The following is a 21,712-nucleotide window of genomic DNA, read 5'->3' as shown; positions in this document are numbered from 1 at the left end:
TTGTTCAACATTCCAAATTCATTGCTGTAGTGAGTGTTTCAGTCCAACCAAGACATCATTACCACAAATTTTCTGGAAAATCTCCAGATGCTTTTTAAAATTTGGTGAAATCATCTGTTCTTTTCAGAAGCTATTTTGATTTTTTTCAACCACCTTTCATACCTGCAAACATGCCCACTGTCCATCCACCCATCTTTCTAATAAGCAAAGCATTGTACTGTGTAGTCACAAACCCTGAAATGAACCTTCAGTGCAGCTAATGTAAATAAAAGCTCTGGCCCAAGCAAAAGGAGAAGTGACCACAACGTTGCATCAGATGTTTGTGTGACTTGCACTGCAGACACCATCTGGGGAAAAAAGGGTTCAGAATGCTTCGACCTGCATCCTGACAGCACGTGCTCTCAAGGATCTCGGGGATTAAGAGCACATTTTCAATAAATCAGAATATTGGGAAATGAAAACAAATGTTCTTCAACGAAGATGATGTTTGCATGAAAAGAAGACATTAGCATGCAAAGCTGGATATAAAAGTGACCAGCTCACAACCACGAGACCCAAGAGGAGACCCATCCAATACTGGATGGGTCCGTCTAGTAGAAGGCAGCGTAAAATCAAAGGCTGGTTCATTTATGTGAGTGTCTGGGTGACAGATGACACCAATGAAGTGTGATATAATAAACCCATTACTGGAATTCACTGGGGGCAAGAGGAATTGTGTATGCCTGAATTAGGTAACCGGTTCCTATGGCAACGTGTTAAATGTGCCTTGTGCAGAAGACCCGTTCATTCTCTGTTTTGAGCCGGTGGTGACCTCTTTAGGGACCAAAGTCTGCAGCAAAGCCTTTTTTCAAAGATGAGGGGACTCGCTTTGTAGCTAAAAGTCTTTCATTCACTCTTTTAAAGACACTTTGAGTGTTAAAGCAACATGTGGTGTGCTGGGATGCAGTTCTGTGCACTTCAAAAGCCACCAGGCTGTTGCAACAGAAGCCATGGCCAACATTATGGAAGGTCTTTGCCTCTGCACTGCCACTGGAGATCCTGCTGCCCCTTTCCATCTACAAGGACTCCCTGAGCAGAGCAGTGCTTACTACAGAGCAGGACCACTTGCTCACAGACACCAAACCAGGCCAAGGACAGGGTAGAAGGTACCTGATTGTTCCAAGCACCCATAATTTTTGCTGTCTTTTCTCAGGCTTTTCTTTTACAGTCTTCATGCCTTTTGGTAAACAAAGAAGGATCCCGCCTTGCACATACATACCTCATTAAATGGTAAATCAATAATTCATGAGGTCACCATTAAGGTTTCATTTGCTTCTTAAAGGTCTGATCTCACACAGCAGTGGGGTCACTGAAAAGAAACATGCCCAGCACATCACAAGGCTGAACTCCTAGTAGCCGAGATGCGAGGACAGGGTACTGCGCTGCACTGAATTGTCCAGCGCTCTCCAGGCCTCTCAAAGTCACACGATGCTTGCGTTATTCCGACTTCTAGCCGGAAAGAATTCCAGGAGGGATTAGTCACTCCTGAAGGGACATGCCTGAATGTTATGACTAGGGCTGTCTGTTCAGCATTTCGTTTAACTCGAACTGTAGAGGAGATAAAATGCAGAGGCAAGTTGAGAGGAAGCAGTTAACACCAGCAGTGTAAACAAGCAGATAGCACTGCCAGGCCCTGTTTCCCTGGAGGAAGAATTAAGGGGCTCAAGGGTTTGTGTCTGAGGAGAATCTGAACTGACATGAGACCGGTCCAGGATTACCATCCCTGGCAAGTGAACTTCAGGAGAGTACCAAGTGTCCTGCTCTGACCTGCTTTGTAATAAGCCAGTTCAGAAACATTTGATACCTAGCCAGAAAGACATGGTTATTTTCTGGAGCATTATTTCTGCGTTTCCTGACCTACTAGGAAGCAGATATCAAATCAGTTTTCCATCTCAACCTATTTCATAAAAGCTTCGTGAAGTTGCAGTCATGACTTTTCTTAAAGTTGAATCTTGGGTATTCATTACTGTCATTTCCAGACTCCAGGCAGAAGACTTGCTGTTTTCTCTACAGTTGTTCACAATTGCTTTCATGGTGAGACTGCATACTGCTGTACATATGTTCACGTATAATGTTTCAGCCAAGAACTAGATATCTAAGTGGCCCCACTCATGAGAGATGGATCCTGTCCCACGAGAATGCAGCTCTAGCCCTGTTGATATTAATAGTGACTAAGTGTTTTAATTTCCTGACAATTCTATAGACAGTGTGAAATTAATTTCTTCATTCTCAGCCTCATTTCCAGTAGAACTCTCTGAAGTTGAGAACCCCTCATGCTGCCCTGCACCATTTCAGAGCAAACACCGTTTCTTACAATGAAAAATGATTCTGCACTGTGGAGACGGCATGGAAATGTTCTCTGGTCTTCATAAGTTCTTGCAAAATGTTAGTGGAATGGAGGGAATTGCATTTATTCCCTGTACACAGCCTGCAACCCAAAGAACAGTTGTTGTGAGCAGTATTTTAGGTATTACATTCTATCTCCATTAGCTAGTTTGACAAAAGATACTCCCCCTACAAACCTTGTCTTCCTACACAGGCATTGGGATTTATTTCTGTGAACACCCTGAACCCTACAGGAATCACCAGGTTCAAGGAGGAGAGAGTCTGCGTGGCTCTACAGATTTGTCCAACTCTAACCTCAACTGTCCATTCTTTCCCCATTGTGATATTGGTAGTAATGCTTAAATATTAATATTCATGCCACACTGGATTACTGGAATAACCTCAAAGCAAATGCAAACTGAAGGTACATTGACTCTTTCTGTTGTGGAAAGCACAGGATGAATTCAAGATGCTACTGTGTTGATATTAACTGGGTTTACCCAGATCAGAGACATTTAAAAAACTGAACTCACAATTATTTAACAAACTGTCATATCATATATTTAACTGCTTTTTAAATTTTATTGCCTGGAAGGACAGAAAAGCAGAGGATCTTGATTAAAAAGTGCTGTCCCACGAATCACCAAGACTAGCCTCCTAATACCTAAGAGTTCCTAATATCTTCTTGCTCCTAACAGTACTTCAAAAGAGAAAACAGATCATTTTTGTGCTGGCATTGCACCACGAGATGGAAGAATGAATTCAGGAGAAGGGACTTAATCAAAATGATCAGAGGATATTTCTCAGGAGGTAGGAAAAAATCTAAGACATAATTGTTTACTATTCCTTTACAAACAAAATCAACTCACATAAAAATCTCTTAATGAAGAGGATTTAGGACTGATGAGAGTGTTTACTGCAGCTTCCTTCTGATGGGCCTAATATAAGCACTCAGACATTTTTGACCTCATTAACCTGACTGATTGTGTGCAACACGATCAGCATAGCTTAAGGATGATTTGAAATATCAAATTCTTGTTCTGCACAGGGATCTTCTTTTGTAGGAGGTCATGCATTACCACTGCCCTCCGATTATGACTCATATTCCTTGACCTAAGGCTATGAACTTGCTATAAGGGGAATCTTTGTTGTGTCCACATCTTTTCTGACTCATATGGGCTGGAAGATCAGATTAAGAAAACAGAATTATCTGCATCAAGGACGGAGAAGCAAAGCACGGACTCAGTGAATGGCGAGAAATCAAAAATCTGAGACATTGACTCTGGAATGAAGATGATCCTCTTGACTGGCGATAAAACATCATCCCTGTGAAGCTGTGCCAATTTGTGTACAGTAAAACAGACCCTCCAACGGTGGCTTTTTTAGCTTTGCACACTTGCAGCATTCTCCAAACCTCCTTGCTCTTAAAAAGGTCAGGAGAGGACAGGATAGAGACCATCTTTCTGAGGCATAGCCGATTGACTTTCCAAAATGAGAATGACAAATATGCGCTTGATAGCAGATATGGAGATAAGCATGAATGTCCCACTCAGCATTCAGCTCCAGGGACAGTTTCGGATTATAAGGGAAACTCAGGAATTAGGATGTATTTCCACAAACGGCATCACTTCTACAGAAGTGCTGAATACTCTCATCTCCCACCCAGTTCCATGGAAGCTGAAGTCTTTTTGTGTCCTCACTGCTCAGTCTTTAGTAGTCTTGATCAGCAGCGTATTTTCTTCTCTAACTGTGTGCATGCTGCTTTTATGAGAGCTACACAACAGTGTTTAGAGAAAACACTGGGGGATTTCAGAGCAGACTGTTACAGCAAAAAGAGAACAGAACTTTGTGGAGCTGGAGACCAGATAAAGACTTAACTAGATGAGACATAACCTTATGGAGAGCAATGCTTAGGAAGCTCTTTTCAGAGCCTGCATCTTCATTTAGGGAATATATGATCTTTTCCATTACACTCTCTTGATCTCCTCTACATCCATATACTAAAAACCTGCAGATTTGTAAAATATCCCCAGGAAATAAACATAAATCATGTTTCTCTTTAGCAAAGCACAAGGTAGAATCCAATACTCATGAGTATAGGAGGAATCTGCCTTACAGGCTTTGAAAGACAATGCAATCTTGTCAACCAAAAAAAAAAAAAAGAAGAGCTGATAACATAGTGAGAAGTATCCCTTCCCACAGCTCGTGACTCTGGGAGTTCATTAAAACTCAAATCGTTCAAATATAAAGATCTTTCAAATCTTTGTGGAGAAATGGTTGAGATGGCTAAACTCTTATCTTTTACCTATTATTTTACTTTTAAAATTTTGCACATATGAAGCATCCATCTATGTGGAACCTCAGAGATTTTTACAGTTTTATTAATCTTCCTCCCCTCCAATGAAGTACTTAGGTACCTATGAGCCATTAAAAAATAAAAACAATTGCAAGCAGGAAAGGCAGCAGCCTTCTCTGATTCCTGCAGAAATCACTAGCAGTCCTGACCAGAGTAATGCCAAAGTATTTCCTGAAAATTACACTGAAAATTGTGCTGAGGCTTTGAAAAGTCAAATTCCCAAGCATGTACTTTGGTGACAGATATATCTCTTCCTCTTTTACAGTAATAAAATCCTTCTTCGGGCGATACAAAACTAAAAGTGGATATATAACCATCAGCCACCTGTCTTTTAATTATTGCCTCAATAATAGGACCTACATGACCCAAAAACCTAATCACATGCACTTAAAAATACCATCATGTTCTTTTTGTATAGGAAAAAAATAGGAGGAGAGGGACATTTTTAGGTAAACCATGCATTCATAGATAAATAGGACAGAGGCATATAAGGTGAAATATCAGATCTGTTTTAACAAATGATCCAACCCTGTAGTCATTTGAATCAATGCACATAGGAGATTAAAGAATATAATTTATAAACTGCATCATACTGCTCTTGACAATGAAGTAACCCATATGTTATGGAAGACCTAACAACCAGCACTGTAATGTAATCAAACATATCCAATCAGAGACTGAAAAGGAACCAAGAAATAGCGCTTAGGTTAGACTCTCATTTGTACTCAAGGGTTTAAATCCCCAGACTTTCAAGGAGAATGCGTCTCCCAGAAGGGGGAAGAGAGAAGAAAATTCCATTCAAGTTTTATGCATATCTGAAGTAATGGTTTTATATAGTCAGGAAAGCTCAGTTCCTTAGTGGTTACTGAATCCAAGAAGATCTACACGCTGTTCCCAAAAGACTTCATTAGTGTTATGTCACTCACATCAGATCTGTAACTTTTAACAAGTCTTGCTTTGGGAGAAATGAGGATGAACAAATCCAATCTCACCACTGAGCTTATTCCAAGCAAGAATATGTCATGAATTAATCATACAAGCAAACTCTTGCATCTGAACTGGAACAGAATACTGGTGTTTCTTAAAAGGATGTTGCAATCCCTATGGGACATCCAAGCTATTAACATCTCTATGGACAAATAGATGTGCGGAGTTCTAAGGGGATCTGGAAATACCAGAACAAGTCTCCTGAAGAGATGCAAGGCCTGAAGTGAAAATATTTGCAAAACAATAAACCCACAGGGAACCTGAGCTTTTTTCCAAGCTGTCAAGCAAAAAAAGAAAAACTGATAGCACTTCATGACAGTAAACGGCACTGTGCTGAAAGAAGAGCACCAAATAACTGTTCCTTTGGCCTAAGGATCTCATTTGCTATCTGGATACCAATTAACATACGGTGAGGATGGATAATTGCCTGGAGATCCCAAAACACGAATCCATATCTTTAAATATATTACTACAGAATAAGATTCTAGTAGCACAGCTCACAACACTTCATTCATGGTTAGCATAACATAAAGCAAGGACATTGTCATCAAACAGAAGGACAGCACCAGAGATATAGAGGACAAAGAAAGACTTTGACGATTAACCTGTCTTTTCTGAAAAGCACTGAAAAATCTTAATCTTCCTCTTATTCACTTCCTTATTTATCTGCTGTGAAGGAGACAGAGATCATATTGATTCCCTGTTCACAAGTGGGGACTCTGGGGCACAGCCACATTAAGCCCCCTGTCCAGGGGTGTGTAAGGAAGACACTGGCAGGACTGACACAGATCTTTCCGAGGCTAATGACATCCTGGTTAACTTCCTTAAGAAGCCTTGTTCTCCAGCAAGACACCTCTAACATATATCTTGTGATCTTTCAGGCATCCCTATCCTTCCTCTCTTTTATGGTATGCCCTAAAAGTTAGTTTTTAGCCCTGCTTTGAGATGCTTGGCTTAGGAGGCTCTGTAGAACAATTCCACCCAGTTCGCTGCCTTGGCCTTAGGTGAACTGGCACACACATGGGAGGAAGACGTGTGTCTGCGCACGACCAAGTGCTCACGGCTCTGGTAAATCACCCCACATCCACGTGGGCCTAGAGGGAGGGAGAGGGGGCTCAGGAAACTCATCTCTCCCGGAAAGACTGGATTAAAGGAATTGCGCAGAAGAGATTTGGTCTTTATCCTGTGAATCCATCGATAAGGAGAATGTTGGGCACCTGGACAAAACAGAATGGGTCATTTGCTTATGGTTCCTTTAATCGGGGGAATGTAGACATTGAGGTGGAAAGGACTGGGCTGTTTTCTCATGGCTCCATTGGTCAGGGGAATGCGGGCACCTGCGTCGCGCAGCCTGGGCAATCCGCCTGTAGCTCCATCTAACACAGAAGTAGGACACCTCGCATCTGACCAAACAGGTCTATTTGCAGCTTTGTAAACAGCTGACAGGAAAAGGAAGGGAATTAACAAAAAAAGAAAAAAAAAGAGTAGAATTAGCTGAAAATACTGCGCACAGGTTGGAAATGTACCTCTACCTTCGCTGTAGTACTGTCAGGTATAGCTCTGTGTTAAGCCTGGCAGCTGACACTTATTTTAAGAGAGTTTATCTCCCCATGTGCCATCAATAACAGAATCATCTTCCAGGCATGAACCACAAGCTCTTTTCTGGCTCCTACAAGCAAAAGGGAACAAAAATATTTTACAACTTGCAATTATTTAAACCAGTAGTTTCACTAGAAAGAAAAGAAAAAAGGAGAGAGAGAGAGAGAGGGAAGGAATCCCTATGGAAACAAAGCTTTCACTCCACTGACAGAGTTAGCCAGACAGAGACTATCACTGCTCATAAAGCAGGACCAAAGGACCCTGAGGGCAAGTCCCTCTGCTATGATGGCAAAACTCAACCAGAGGAGAAAATAGCTCTCAAATTGGAGTTAACACATCCATAAAGGATATCTAAGTCTGGGAATGAATATAAGCAGCTCTCCAGCTCATGGGTATGGACTGCAATGCAGCCTTTTGCTGTCACCCTCCCCACAACAAAACCAACAGGAACAAATATACACTCGAGAGGTGCAGAAACACAGAGTGGTACGGGAGCTAAAATACGACATGTCCCTTTGGTCGCTGTTAAGCACTGATTCTCATCTCATATATCCAAAAATAAACCGCTGCTCCTCTGGAAAGCAATTGGAATAGCATAAAAGGTCTGGTAAAAAAGTAACAACAGTGCAGCTATTTGTCCTCTCCTGTTATTAGCACAGCTTGTTGTGTTTGAACAGGACTATTTTGATTCCTACTCACTCTAAGCCAGGTTGGGTTTTCTAGCACATAGTTCACGTGATCAATCCAAAAAATCTGACCACTCTTTTCACTTCTTCCATAGATCCCTTTAGTGCTTCAGTTTTCGGCACTCATATTAAAGCTGTGTTCTTAAAATGCTTTGATAAGTTTGAATGGCATTAATGCTGCATTGCTGTCAACATATCTCATTTCTGAGTGACACCCTGTTGTCACTTGGCTCCGAACCACGAGGAAGTGATCAGAGCTTGACAAGTAATGACACATTGGCTGAACTGAGGTAAGTGACTGGGTTCAGTAACTCCAGGGAAAGGCAGTTTAACCAGGATGTTTCCTATCTCACACCCGAGACGAGATGAAGGCCTGTACACAGTCACTTGTCATGGCTTAGCCAACCGGTGGTGACTCAGCTGCGATGTTCAAGGATCAGATGTATGCCTGCAATTTCTTATACAGGCTTCAAAATAAGTCTTTCCTGAGCACCTCCTTAGTATGTTTGCTGTGTCATGCATCTCTTCCTGGATGTGCATCTTCTGTCTTCCAGGTGATTTATCGTGCCTTAACTCCGGCTAACAAGATTGAAGACCCCTACAGTCCTGAGGCCCAAGATCTTCTGAAGCTCACGAACCTTCGTCTCCTGCTGTTAAAAAGACAGGAATGTCCGTGCCATGGCTCAGCATTGCTAGAGAAGCCTCAAAGATTTGCCCATTATGCTATTTATGACCTGATTGTCCGGGGAAGTTGCTTTTGTAACGGGCACGCAGAAGAATGTCAGCTTGCCAACAGCACAGGAGACACAGAGAACGTGGTGAGTTCTAGGCATTAACTTATTGGCTTTGTTACCTGCTTGTGCTTTCGGAATCTAACAGGAGATTTGGCAGAGATCCTGTCCAGCACGCCCTAAGCCATTTTAGAAAGGGCAGCAGAAAAGATTCACATCAGTGAAACCTAAACCATTCCTGGGAAAAGATTGTGCATAACTCCTCCTGCAGCTCCATGCGTATCAACTGCTAAAGATGAACCCTTCCAAAATCCTGTGAGCTGAAAATACTTACAAATTGTGGCTTTGATCCAAATCCAAATATAGTGAAGGAGAGGGGTACTAATAGTCATAAGGAAATAATGCTAACCAAATACCCAGGCACATTTAGATGGTCACATCACAGACAGAATTCAAGCCATTTAAGCAGTCAGTGCCTTCACTGGTCCTAAAGGGCTGCCTGTCTCTGCAGAGGATTTTGAAAACCAAAATAATCTTCTCTTCTTTAGTTCCTGGTGCACTCGGACAAGACAGACTCAAAAAAACACAACTTCATCTGATTGCTGTCTCTTTAGATTTATGGTACACTAGACATTTTGGTTTATTGCCTTTTCTTTCTACTTTCTGAGGTTGAAAGGTGAACAGATAATTAGGACTGTATGAGTTGCACGACATTCTCAAAATCATTTCTGAATCAGTTCCATCTGTATTATAAATCTAGGAGTTGTCTACAGTATTCCAGAACTAGATGATCTTTGCAAATTCCATTATTTACAAACACAGACCCAATTAAGACATAACTGTGTAGGAGAAGGGCTGTCTAAAGAGCACATTCTCCCTACTGCAAACTGTTAAATAGACACATGGCAAAACCAGATAGATTAATAACACACTAAATGAATACAGCTGGTTGAAGAACAAACACTCTGCCCACCAAAAGACAAAAACACAATATTGTGTAGGTTATTGGCATAATCATTGTAAACTATGACTGGATTTTTTTTAATTATTTTTTCCACTAGTTACAAGGGAATAGAAACCTTTTGTGCCATCGATGACTTCACAGGGCCAAATGTGAAACAGTTTTGATGAAATGCACTACAAGGGTGACTCATGTCCCAGGAGGCAAGAGGGTGGATGCATCACAGCGTTCATGCAGAATTCACAGATATGAGCAGGTCTTTGAATACAGCAGGGATTTAAATACAGCAGGGAGTGAGAAAGGACTTCTAGAGTCATGGGCAGAGAAAATCAAGACATACAATTTTTATGTGGCTAACGTTGATGATACCACAGCAGAAAGATCTGGGCAGCTTCATATTTTCTCATCTGCTATCAAACAATTAAATAAAATGCTGGAAAAACACTGACCTCCACAGAGAAGTCCAAATAAAAGGAGTTTCAGTCTCTTAAGAGTTCAGAGTCCTCATGCAAGGTATTTCCTTTCTGTAGTTAACAAAAACAAAGAGCAAGTCTATGTAGAAAACAACTGTAATTGTTTATTATGGGACAGGCCCAAAAACTGAGATCATTCTGTGCTCAAGTCTTGTGAGGGACCATAAATGTGCCAATTGGTAAGTCTGCTTTTCTTAAAGAAAATTTGTTCCATTACTCGTAACACTGCTGGAGTGATACCGTATAGAAACATGCTACAGAAATCTTGACACTTTTGAACTGCACTTATTGACCTCATTTTGCAGAGACTAGATAATCTGCCAATGACCAACTTAGTTGTGGATCTGTTAATTCAGTTATCACAATATTCAGCTTCTGGCTTCTCCACTAAGTCTGTCAGTTTGACAGGTAGCCATAATGCAGCTCTCTCTATCACAAGTCACAGCATAGTGAAAACTAATGATGCAAGATGATTGTGAACTGCTAAACTGCCCAAATGGATCATGAGTCCTCTTAGTGTGGAGACCCACATAGTTTCATGCACATTCTATTTGGTCCTAAGTCATAAGCAGAAATATCAAACTGAGCAAGGGGCAAAGTAGAAATCTGTAGGACCCCATGGAAATGTCCTTTGACTTAGTTTGACAGCAAGTCATTAATAGCTACTTTTTTCAATGTGGTCTCAGGCAATTTAGCAGGATCAGAATAGGCAAGAAACTTCTGGGCTGACACATCCTGTGTTTGGGATTTGTTGCTAGTAACATTTTTAGTTTTCTATTTCCTTCCTTCAGACCAATGAACAGACACAGAGATTAAAATTTCCAAATTCCATGGCATCTTATAATAGCAAAGGACAAAATTCTCCTCTAGAAATTTCATGGACTATACCATCCTAACTATTTCAAGTAGCTGCTTTGCTATCATTGGTGAGGGAATTTCTTATTAAGACTGCACTTTGTCAAGGGAACTGCAGCATTTTCTTTTACATGGAGGGCATTAATGTGCCCTCGTAACAGAAATAAATGCCCGGACATGGTCATCTTAGTGCATCTTCCACCCCTGAATACAACTGAAAGTAATCCTGTCCCAAGTATCGCTGCTGCAGGGTAAGCAAGGAAATGTGTTGCTATATTATATTTATTATAAAGTCGGGAAGAGCTGTCAGGCGTGGGGTCTGCTTTGCTGACTCACTTTAGCTGCGCCCAAGCGTGGTTTCACAACACAGTTTACAAACAGAAAGAGCACATCGCCAGACACCAGAATCTAGATCAAATTCCTTGCCAAATATTTCACAATTCTCTTTTCAAGCCCATAGAAGTAGGGATGGATGAAAGCCAATGTGAATTAAACTGTTCAGATACAAAGCATTCGAGTTTTTCACTTGTTAATGACCAATACCTTCATTGCCAGGAAATTCTTACTAGTTGCTTCGGATGTTTCTTCTGTTTCTTTATCCTGTTTACAGAGGCAAATTAGACTCCTTATGGGTCTGATCCTCCACAGTGAAGCAAATAGAAAAATTTCCACTTACCTCAAAGAGAGCAAGATCTGATCCTAAGTAAGATTTCTTGTTTGGCATACAGGAGGTTATGCAAGGTAAACCTTGTTTTTCTACAGCAATTTTCTTGGTGACCTGGCTGTTGTTTCTCTTGCAAATATTATCTCCTGTTCACATACCTTGTGCAGCTCTACAGATAATCCCCCAACTAAGGAGGGGGAAATCACGTTATCTGATGCAAGCTGTGCCAGTTTGTATGATCCTCAGCACTCAGAGCTGCCAGGAAGTGCTCTCTGCTGTAGCTGGCAACTCAAAGAGCACGTTTTGTTTAGGAAAAAGTTAGGCTGTGCATATCAGCTAGACAGGTAGCATTAGGACTGCTTAAAAAAAAAAACAGCTTTTACATCAACTAGGAATAAGTTCTAGAAACAGCTTCCTTTGCGGTTTTTTTTTCCCCTCAAAAAATAAAAACTGAATAAGGACTTCAAGCTCTGCTGTTAATTATTTGAAAACACAGAAGGAGATCAGTGTGTTTAACTTGATATCCTGGATCCAGCACTACCAACACTGAATGCTCTCCATGAGCTCTACAGAGAAACTGTAGTTTGCAGCCAGGACATTTTATTGCATAATTGATTTAATTATTTGTTTTTATTATTATAATCGCCTAATTGATTCTCTCTGCTATTTTCTTCTCTGCAAAACAATCATCATAATGCTACCAGCAAAGCCTTTCACTGTAAACATTTGTAAACATACTTAGGGCTGGTAAAACTTGCTTTATATTTCTTCTAGGGTTTGCTATTCACATTAAAGCTAAAGGAGTCAGGAAGTGAAGAGTGGGAGAAGAAATAATTGGTTCATCTCGCAGCTGTTGGGCACCAACTGGGTACCAACACCTCTCTGATGGCCAGCAGTACAGCACAGTTTTCTTCTTAACCCTACACAATATACACTGTCCTCTCTGTATTAAATTTGACTCAGGCACGCACACTAGCAAGTTGCTGTGATGTGACAACTGTAGGAGCTGGACCCTGATCATGCCGCTGTGCCTGGCCTATAATATACTAAGTCTGTGTATTTTTAAGCTCCACTGGCACTGAGCACAGTGTTTCTTTCCTCAGCTCACCTGTAAGTTGAGCTTTCAATGTCTTTCAGCCTGTGCACTCACCCCCCTCAAAACCTCCCAGTAACTTAGGCAAATCTTTCTCTGAGTTCTTCCTTGAGGGTGCTCTGAATTTGCAGTTTTAAGCTTTGGAGGCAGGTACACACAACACAAAGAAATCTGCACAGGAATTTAAAACAAATTCCATATTACTCAGCACAAAATCATAAGATCATGCATGTACTTCCCTTTCTTGGTTTATTCACTGAGCTGAAAGGGTCTTGGGACCAGCTCTTAGGGGTTTAGAACCCTTCTCTGCCAATGCATGGGTTTCCTGCTAAATCAAGGACTTTCTCTCCCCCTTTCCTCCCCTTTTTCCAATAGATTCCTTATAGATTTGGCTACTCCCGAGCTATGGTAGCCCTGCCATTCCCCTACTCACCACACTGCAGCCTTCTGCAGAAAAACTGGGGAAAGATATCTTGTTCTTGGATTCATCTATTCCATTGCCCAACATAATTTCGCTTGAATGGGAGCCACACACACACACACACTGGCAAGTTTGCTCAGTGCACAGCATTGCAGAGGGAAATAACAAGAAAGCAACAAGAAATGTGGATAGTCAGGCACATGTGTGAACTTATAGAGGGGAACTCAGGCAGAGGATGGGCTTGTTTCTTGCAATGGTCACAGTCTGTCATATTCCCTCATGTAAAGAATAAATCTTGTACCTCTTCCAGTGCATTTATGCTGCTGTTCAGCAATGCCAGTCTGAATGTTCAGCTGAATGTTGCCTTTGATTTATTCTTCAACATTACCTGTTCAGTGAATTTGGAAATAGTAGCAGCTTATCCACTCACTGCTGTGGATAAGAAAACCTGTATGGTGCAGCTGAGCTTGCCAAAAACCTCCCACCTGTATTTATCTCTACCAGCTTCTCTCTCTTTACCCAAATTCAGAAATTCAGTTCTCTCAGAAAACATCCATATGTGTATACACTTACTAGATCATTTCCCAGAAATCAACGAATGACCTAGGAAAATAATGTCTGTCTGCATTCCTAAGCAGAGCAAGAATTTGAACCATCAAACTATTCACAGCAGACACTAACCTGGGACTTACTCCCAAGGTACCCACTCCCTGAGGTCTTTGTGAATTTGAAGAAACTGAGGTAAATTTTTATTTGGTCTCTCAAAAGTTATATAAAGTCTCCCCAGAATCTGGTTTTGAAGCCTCTATTATAAATTCCATACATGGATATATCTCTTTATTTGGAGTCCAGTTTGAGCTGCAAGGCAGATAAAGGCAAAACAGGAGTGACTATTTTCTATATAACCAGTCAGAAAGACCCCAAAGAATCATTTTACTAGAAACAGGTAAGGGACTAGCCTCTGATGTCATGGCAAGCTGCTGTATCCAAAATTGCTCTGGCGACATTACAAAATGAATACAGAGCCCAAAGACAAACATTTTCTCTGAATCAGCAACAGTTGTTCTGTTCTGGAAGGCTTCCAAATTTAACCTCCATTCAGTAGGGGGGAAAAATCCAAAATAGACTGAGAGTAGCCCAAGAGAAGGGGTAACAACAACAATATTTACTAAAAGTACAAAAGGTAAAACTAATGAAATGGGTAGAGAAAGCAAGAGGCATGAGCTATTACATGAAGCTGAAAAGAGTTTAAAAATAAATGAGAAATTATAGGACATACAGATGGGAAATATTTACTTGCTCTTTCAGCTGCTGATCAGAATTCAAATGAAACATCTTTTTGTAAAGATAAATAATTTTTGTGTAATTTCTTGGAAGGATGGTATAAAGCCATGACATGTATCTATTTGCTGCAAATCAACCAGAAGCTATTGAGCTTCATGTAAAAACTGGTTGAGAGGAAGGTGACATAAATATAAATTCCGTAGTAATTCTGAAGTGTTTCAAGTATTGCAGCAGTAGCCACTAGGGAGAAAGCTTATAAGCTTATACACACCTATATGCTTTTGTAGCTAAGGAACACTGAATGATGCAGCGCATCATATATTGAATAAGCAGGACTGGATAGATGAAACTAGAATCTTTTTCTACTCAGTCTTTTCCCAGCTGTCTCAGAAACCACTTCATGCAAACTCCTATCAGATCAGGCTTCAGCTGAAAACAGGTTAGGTTTAAGGGATAGCATGAGTAGGAGAGAAGCCCCTTTTTCCCATGTTTGCTTTGCAGCACTTCTCTATCTAGCATACTAGCTTCAAGCCCAAGGAACAGAAATATTTCTTCAAAACAGTATTTGGTTTCCTCAAATACCTCCCAGCAGTCAGGTATCCTAAGTCTTCCAACAAGTTCAACCCCAGGTGCTCAGAAGAGCAGGCTCCAGAGGGCACTAATAAGCATTTAATGGTCCTGACCCATTTCACCTGGGACCCAGACACATCCCCTCTGCACATAGGGCTGGGAATGCTATTTAAGCCCTGCCTTGGGCCTTTAGCTTTTCCTGAGCTGTGGACTAGGTGTCTGTTTGCAGCTCTATCTCTGGCCTTGCATCCTGGATAGGCAAGTGGTGCTGTAGGTAGATTTTCTTTCAAGTGATCCCTTCAGGTGTATGTTCTGTCTTGTCTGTAGCTCTCTCCAGCTTGACTTCTAGTTCCTTCTTCCATAGGGAATAACTGCCTCTTGCTATTCCCTGACAGCAATCTCCTGAATAACTGCTGTCTACTTCTGCCCTCCTTTCTAGGGTGTGGAAAAAGAAGTCAGCATAGTTCAGCTGAATCTGCTCTGTTTCAGTGTGATTCAGTGCATCCTGCAGTCTTGTATTTGGCAGAGAGCACAAACTTCAGGGACCCCCTTTTAAGGAATGTGTTCGCTTATTTTAGTAGGGAATAATGAGTCAGACATGCCTGTTTTGGTCTTGGTGTTGTGCCTTTCTTTGCCTCTCACCTTCTTCCCTACCCTGAACAGGTATCTTATTTCCCATTTTATCTTATGATTTCCTACCTAAGTCTTGTTCCTTCCTGCACTCTAATCCCTTACTGCCTCCCCTATCTCTTCCTTTTTAACTGAACAAGTTGTTCTTCTCTAGTTACTTACTGCCTACTCTTCTGTTCTTATTTTGCCCCCTGCTTCACTGCAACAGGCCTCTTTGCAGCTCAATTTCTCTGCCACTAACTGATCTTTCTGCTGTGTTGACTTATGTCTATGAATCGCCTTCCTTATCTGTAGACCTTGGAGGTGTTTATCTGCCCCATTCTCTTTTTCTCCTTGTGAAGCTTCTCCATACCTCACTGTGACCTCATATTATGTTCTTGTTTTCTCCTATGAATGACGTGAGGTGATTCTGCATGAGTTAACAGCTTCCATGAATTAACCCATCCACAGATAAAGTATATGGTGGATTGACTTTTTCTGTCATTATGTTCCACCTTTGCTCTTCAAATCCATCTGTATGTTCTTTTCCTTGCCTTTACCTATACAGAAAAACAGAATTTTCCTCAGACTTTCTAACACTCCCTATAAAAAATTTCTTCCTATCTCCTGTGCTTACTCCTGCCTGCTCGCTAGCTCTCCTGTTTGGCTTTTCAAGGCGTTTGTCCAAGCTGGTTATCCTTGCACATACAGGTTTTGTGATAATTTGTTCAATAGCAGGAGTCATTGGCAGGAAATTCTCATTATTCCTCTGCCTTACTTCCAACATGTGATTCCCCTCCTAGCCTTTGCAAGCTGCAGCTGTAAGTGTATCAGTGGGCAATGGCCAAATTAACACATTTACTTACCTTCAAAGAACAACCTGATTCCTCCTTCACTGAACTTTCCACTCTACTCTCTCAATTGTTTGTGAGTGTTCACACCATCTGTGCTGTGTAAGCAGAGGATCCTGCAAAATAATGAATATTTGATCAGTCACTCAAGGCACAAATAAGATTGCATGGCTTAATTCTGCCATTTCCCAGCTTTAGAAGGCTTTCACAGCACAACTTCAACATACATTTCATGTGTGGTTTTTTTGTATATAGTAAATGCACAGTTCAAATGTGTATCTGACAGGCTATTTTACAAATTTTGCACTGGAATACACTGTTGCTTTGATTTTTGAAAAAAGAAAGACTGGTTCAAGGATTTTTTATTCTTGTCCATTTGGAGATGAACTGGAAAGCACAGATACAATCTGAAGTCTAGGGACATTAAGATCTGCAGTTCTGGATTTTTACCTCATTTTACTTTTTTTTTCCCCCTATTCCTGATCCCTTTTCTCTTTTCTATGGCTTCTGTGAAGGATTTGCTGCTTTTAAGTCACTCTGCACCTATGCCCGTAGAGGCAAAACTCACAAATCTGAAAAGCTACAACCGGATGAGAAGGAGTTCAACACTCTTCATATTTTCCTCCTTCGTCTCTATAATTTGTCATCCAATTCAGCATGTTGGACATGAAGAACTGACTTGTACGTGGGTCTGGAGAGGCCTTGCATCGTGTGCTGTATCCTCCTGAGCTTTGCTGGGCTGGGCTCTGACAGAAATGCACACCCTGAAGTCTGTGCTCAGTCTTCTGTGAGGAGGCAGCCAACTGCTCTGTGCAGCAGCAAAGCTGCCAGCTGGCCATGGAGGGGCGATGGCATCAGCTGCAGCCTATCCCCTCTGCTAGCTCCATGAAATATCTGCTCTGGGAGGATTAGAAACCAGGAGACCGGAGAGCAAACTGCTGCGGGGAAATGGTTTTGGGGGCAGGAGAGGACATTCAGGCAATTGCTCTTTAATGTTTCTCTCTCGATTCCAACTTACCTGCAATGCAAGATTGGGGGTAAGGGGCATAACTGCAAAGGGAAAGTCTGGCTTTCAGGAAATACTATAAACATAACTCACATTAGCGGGGAGATTAAAGCATTAGATTTGATTCACACTCCAGGCAAAATGAAATCTCAGCCTCTGCTTTTTGTATTGCACACAGTGGTTATGGAGCTCGGCATCCTGAACGGGGCACAGAGCGAGGGGAGTCTTTACTCCCTGATTTCTTTGGCTTGCCTGCTCTAGTACAAGTGTCTCTCAGCATGAAATACATGCTGCTGATTAGCAACTTCTATGCTTATTACAGGAGAACAAGATTGTCACCTGTGGCTCCACCTTTCCCCTTCTCCCACTCCCTTTGCTGGATGTTTCCTCAAAAAATCCCTCATGGGAATCTCCTTTCTCTGCAAGGCACTGCAGAGAGATGAGAGTCCCTTAACTTGGTAAAAACCTTCTATATGACTCCTCTTTCAGTTGAACACAGACTCTTGTGTGTCAAATGAGACTATAGCAGACATGGGTGTTATATTTCTGATGGGTCGATGTGAGAATGATGTGAGAAGAGATGAATTTCGAAAGTACTTTTTTATTTCAAGGCAGGATCAGGTCTGTTTCAAAGGTATCCAAGATTTCTGGTGTGAATGCCAATTTCCAAAACTGACATATATTACAATGTTTCCATGGAAAAGTTAATTTACTATAGTCTCAGTATGGGCAGGTAAGTATAGAGGAAGCAAGATCTTTTTGTTTCAAAGTGAATTTTGGGGATCTTCAAGCAAACGGGCACAGGGAAAATGACATTATTCAGGCAACTTTAACTAGACTTTTTCAACTTCTCCTTTCTTTTCCTCAAGTATTCTGTGAACTGCTATTTCCTAGTTTATCTAGGCATATATAGTCAGTTTTTGTAGTTTAGCCCTATTTGCTGTGCCAACTTTTTACTGCTTTTTACTGTTGAACATCTTCCAGTTTCTCATTATTTATTCTGAAACAAGATGTTCAGAACTGAACACGGCATTAGAAGTACAGCTTCTTGCAAGCAAGAAACAACTAACTATCTCTCAGGGTGCATCACAGTGCTCTTGTGCAGCAAACAGATTTCACCAGTCCTCTTCTGCCTACCTATTCCTTGCAGAATCATATGCCAGGCAGTAGGTGCCTATTGTACCTAAGTCTCTTCAAATATCTCTTGTTTCCCCAGCTCCTTCCTATCACAGAACAGGGATGGTTCAGATTGTTAATCTGCAAGTATGCCAGCTGGTATTTTTCCAGGCTTAACAGGTATTTTGACATTCTTAAGTATGCTTGGAGACCTTGGATTACTCACATTGCTGTTAATGTCAAATAGTCCAACACTCTGTTAATGACTATGGGAGATGAAGCCTACCCATTTAAGCTCCCAGCTCTGTGTGTTTCGAGGAAACAAGCTACGGGAGGAGTTGTGCAGGAGATCCACCTCCTTGTGAGGCTGGTGGGCCCTCCACCTCGTTGATGCTTTTAGCTGTTTGAAGGTGTTTTCTTTCCCTGGCAGGTCCATGGGAAGTGCATGTGCAGGCACAACACAGCGGGGGATCACTGTGAGAAGTGTGCACCGCTATATAACGATCAGCCCTGGAAACCAGGGGATGGAAAAACAGGGGCACCGAATGAATGCAGAAGTAAGTAGGAGGGAGTTTGCTAAGCCAGGATTTTGGGGTGGGCGATTGCCACTCAAACAGGTGAAGCTCCACAACAGACTTCAGTCGATTGACGTTGAAGGAGCCCTTACAGCAGATTGCTGACTGCGAGTTGTTCTCGCAGGCACTTTGTTTTACTACAGCTGATCCATCTGGGTTCTTTGGAAGCAGAATCCACAAAGCAGAAATCTGGTCTTCACAGTTCTATCTCCTTGGGCATTTTAGTTTTCTAGAGTTTTACATGGGGCCTAAGATACCACCAAGTTATCTCAAGATCAGAATACCTTACAGTTCACAACCATTCAAGCTTCCCAGTCCTTGCTAGAATAAACTCTATAGTGAAAAACTTCCAGTTTTAACAAAAAATCAAGGATTGTAGGTAAATACATTACACTCGAATAAATTTCCATGAATCTTAGTAGGAACATAACATCATTTAAATAGTATTGCTGGGCCTGTTTTATAAACCTGAGCTGTGTTTTCCTGGTTCCCAAAGAATGTCGCTGCCACAACCATGCTGAGAGCTGCCACTTCGACCTGAGTGTGTGGCTGGCATCAGGCAAGCGCAGCGGTGGCGTCTGCGACAGCTGCAAGCACAACACCGAGGGACATCGGTGCCAAAGGTGCAAACCGGGCTACTACCGAGATAGGAGTAAACCCCTGTCTTCTGCAGAGGTCTGCAAACGTAAGTGATTGCTCTCACATGCAGAGTAAAGGGGAAGGCATGAAGGAAGCCTGTGAGGAGAGTCAACTGCTGTAGAAGTAACACATGAGTATTAATATTGTTTCTTCCTATTTTGCTTCTAGACTACAGTTTTCTGCTCAAGGGTCTTTTTTTCTGATTTTGTGTTTATTCTTCCATCTGTGGAATCATGGAATTGTGTTTTAACTGCTATGGTTCTCCAAAACCAATATATTCTGTGAAAAGGATTTGTATATTCTTTGATATATATATATATATATATATATCTAGGATATATATATATCTGTGAAAATACCAGAGGATTATTTCTTAATCTCATAGTGCCTGAAAGATCCTGTGTGTGAACTCCGGTATTTGACAGCATGATGATGGTGTAGTAACCAAAATCATTTGTAACACTAGATGCACAGAAAGTCAAGGAGCACTAGAGGAGCAGGGGGAAAAGAAGTTTAAAAATACAGCCTATTTGTGTGGAAACCCTAGACCATCTGGCAAGCGAAATCAGACCTTGATTCTACTTCTGCCTCTTTTGTAGAGTCTGGTTACCAGCTTCTCAGTGCATCTTGCCAATAGTCTGCATAGCAAAAGAAAAATGGTTCAAAGGGGATACAGAGGGATAAGCAGAAATTTACCTTGTTCCAAGAGTTCTATTCCTATCGTGCCAGTGTTAGACACAATAATGTCCTTTTTACCTGGGAACGCAGTACTGCCAGCAGAAGGCTCCCAAGTGCAATTATTCCTATTCTGACTTGCACACTCAGACCTGGATTGCAGCACCTCACTTGAGCTTCCCTGTGCAGTCAGTGGAGAGAGTGGGACCTATAGGGAATTCATCACAGCCTAACATAGATGCCTGAAAACTGAGCTTCCTTGTCCTCTAGAGGTATCTACTTATATACTGAACTGTTTTGGATTGGTAGCCTATACTGAAGAGCTTACAATGGTTGAGATGAATATAGACCTAGCAGGTTGGTTTCTGCATTATTGCCAATACATAAGTGTGATCCATATGTGTGCCTGATTCTTACATCACTTTTAAACTTAGTTTGGTCTAAGCAAATTGCCTGGGTTGTGTAACTCTAAAGGTAACTCTGCTAATTCAGTTAAAGCCTTAATTTTAAGAACAGAGTACATATAAAATGTAAGTCAGACCAACCAGGTATACTTTGCTCATATCTTAGCCTACTGATCACAAGTTGAAGGGTTGTCAATTCTGTATCAACTCTGTTTGCAACTCCGTAAGAATCTAAAGGTACCAATTCCAAGGCATCTCACATTGAGGAAAATCAGGTAAATAGTACCAGTCTAGCAACACGAAAGAACAACAACAAAAACTCTGAGCAAGCTCTAAAAAGAATAACTGGAAACAGTAGGCCAGCATGTGTGTTGGTGAGAGCAACCTGACCCTTAGCCTCTTGTTTTGAAGTTGGAAAGGAAAAAACAAACTTGATGGCAGATCAAAACTTGACCTACGTGTACAGTAGATACTGAGCAGGGAAAGGAAATCTGATGAAAGAGCTCAATGAAATGCTGTGCTTATCCCTTTGAGAAAGCACACGCTTGAGGAGTGCTCTGCCATCCAGAGCAAAGTCTAGGTTCAGCTGTGACATTGCCCTCGGGCTCCCAGAAAGTTAACTGGACTCGGGAGGAATCTTCAAGCATTAATCGTTATGAGCACCTTGTCTCTTAATCACGGCTAGGAGAAAAGAGTTGTATAAGTGTTGGATATTCTGGCAGCAGCAAAACCACCTTTTGCTGACCCTCCAATGAGAACCTGCAAAGACATTCTCTTGGGGAAAAAAAAGTTG

At 41.5% G+C, this 21,712-nt stretch overlaps 1 protein-coding gene across 1 annotated transcript in view; it reads left to right on the top strand.

Moving 5' to 3' along the window:
- Window positions 1-21,712, top strand: part of LOC112958752 (netrin-4-like) — a 42,644-nt gene that overhangs the window by 9,610 nt on the left and 11,322 nt on the right. Inside the window, exons 3-5 of the mRNA XM_026052680.1 lie at window positions 8,547-8,810; window positions 19,057-19,183; window positions 19,698-19,886. Coding sequence (XP_025908465.1) covers window positions 8,547-8,810; window positions 19,057-19,183; window positions 19,698-19,886 — 580 coding nt within the window. The remainder of the gene's footprint in view (window positions 1-8,546; window positions 8,811-19,056; window positions 19,184-19,697; window positions 19,887-21,712) is intronic.

The sequence above is a fragment of the Nothoprocta perdicaria genome, unplaced genomic scaffold (genome assembly GCF_003342845.1).
Source record: "Nothoprocta perdicaria isolate Ctin4 unplaced genomic scaffold, notPer1 scaffold_9, whole genome shotgun sequence".
NCBI classification, from domain to species: Eukaryota; Metazoa; Chordata; class Aves; order Tinamiformes; family Tinamidae; genus Nothoprocta; species Nothoprocta perdicaria.
Note: the sequence above shows the minus strand (reverse complement) of the source record. Positions and strands in the feature narration are given on the sequence as shown.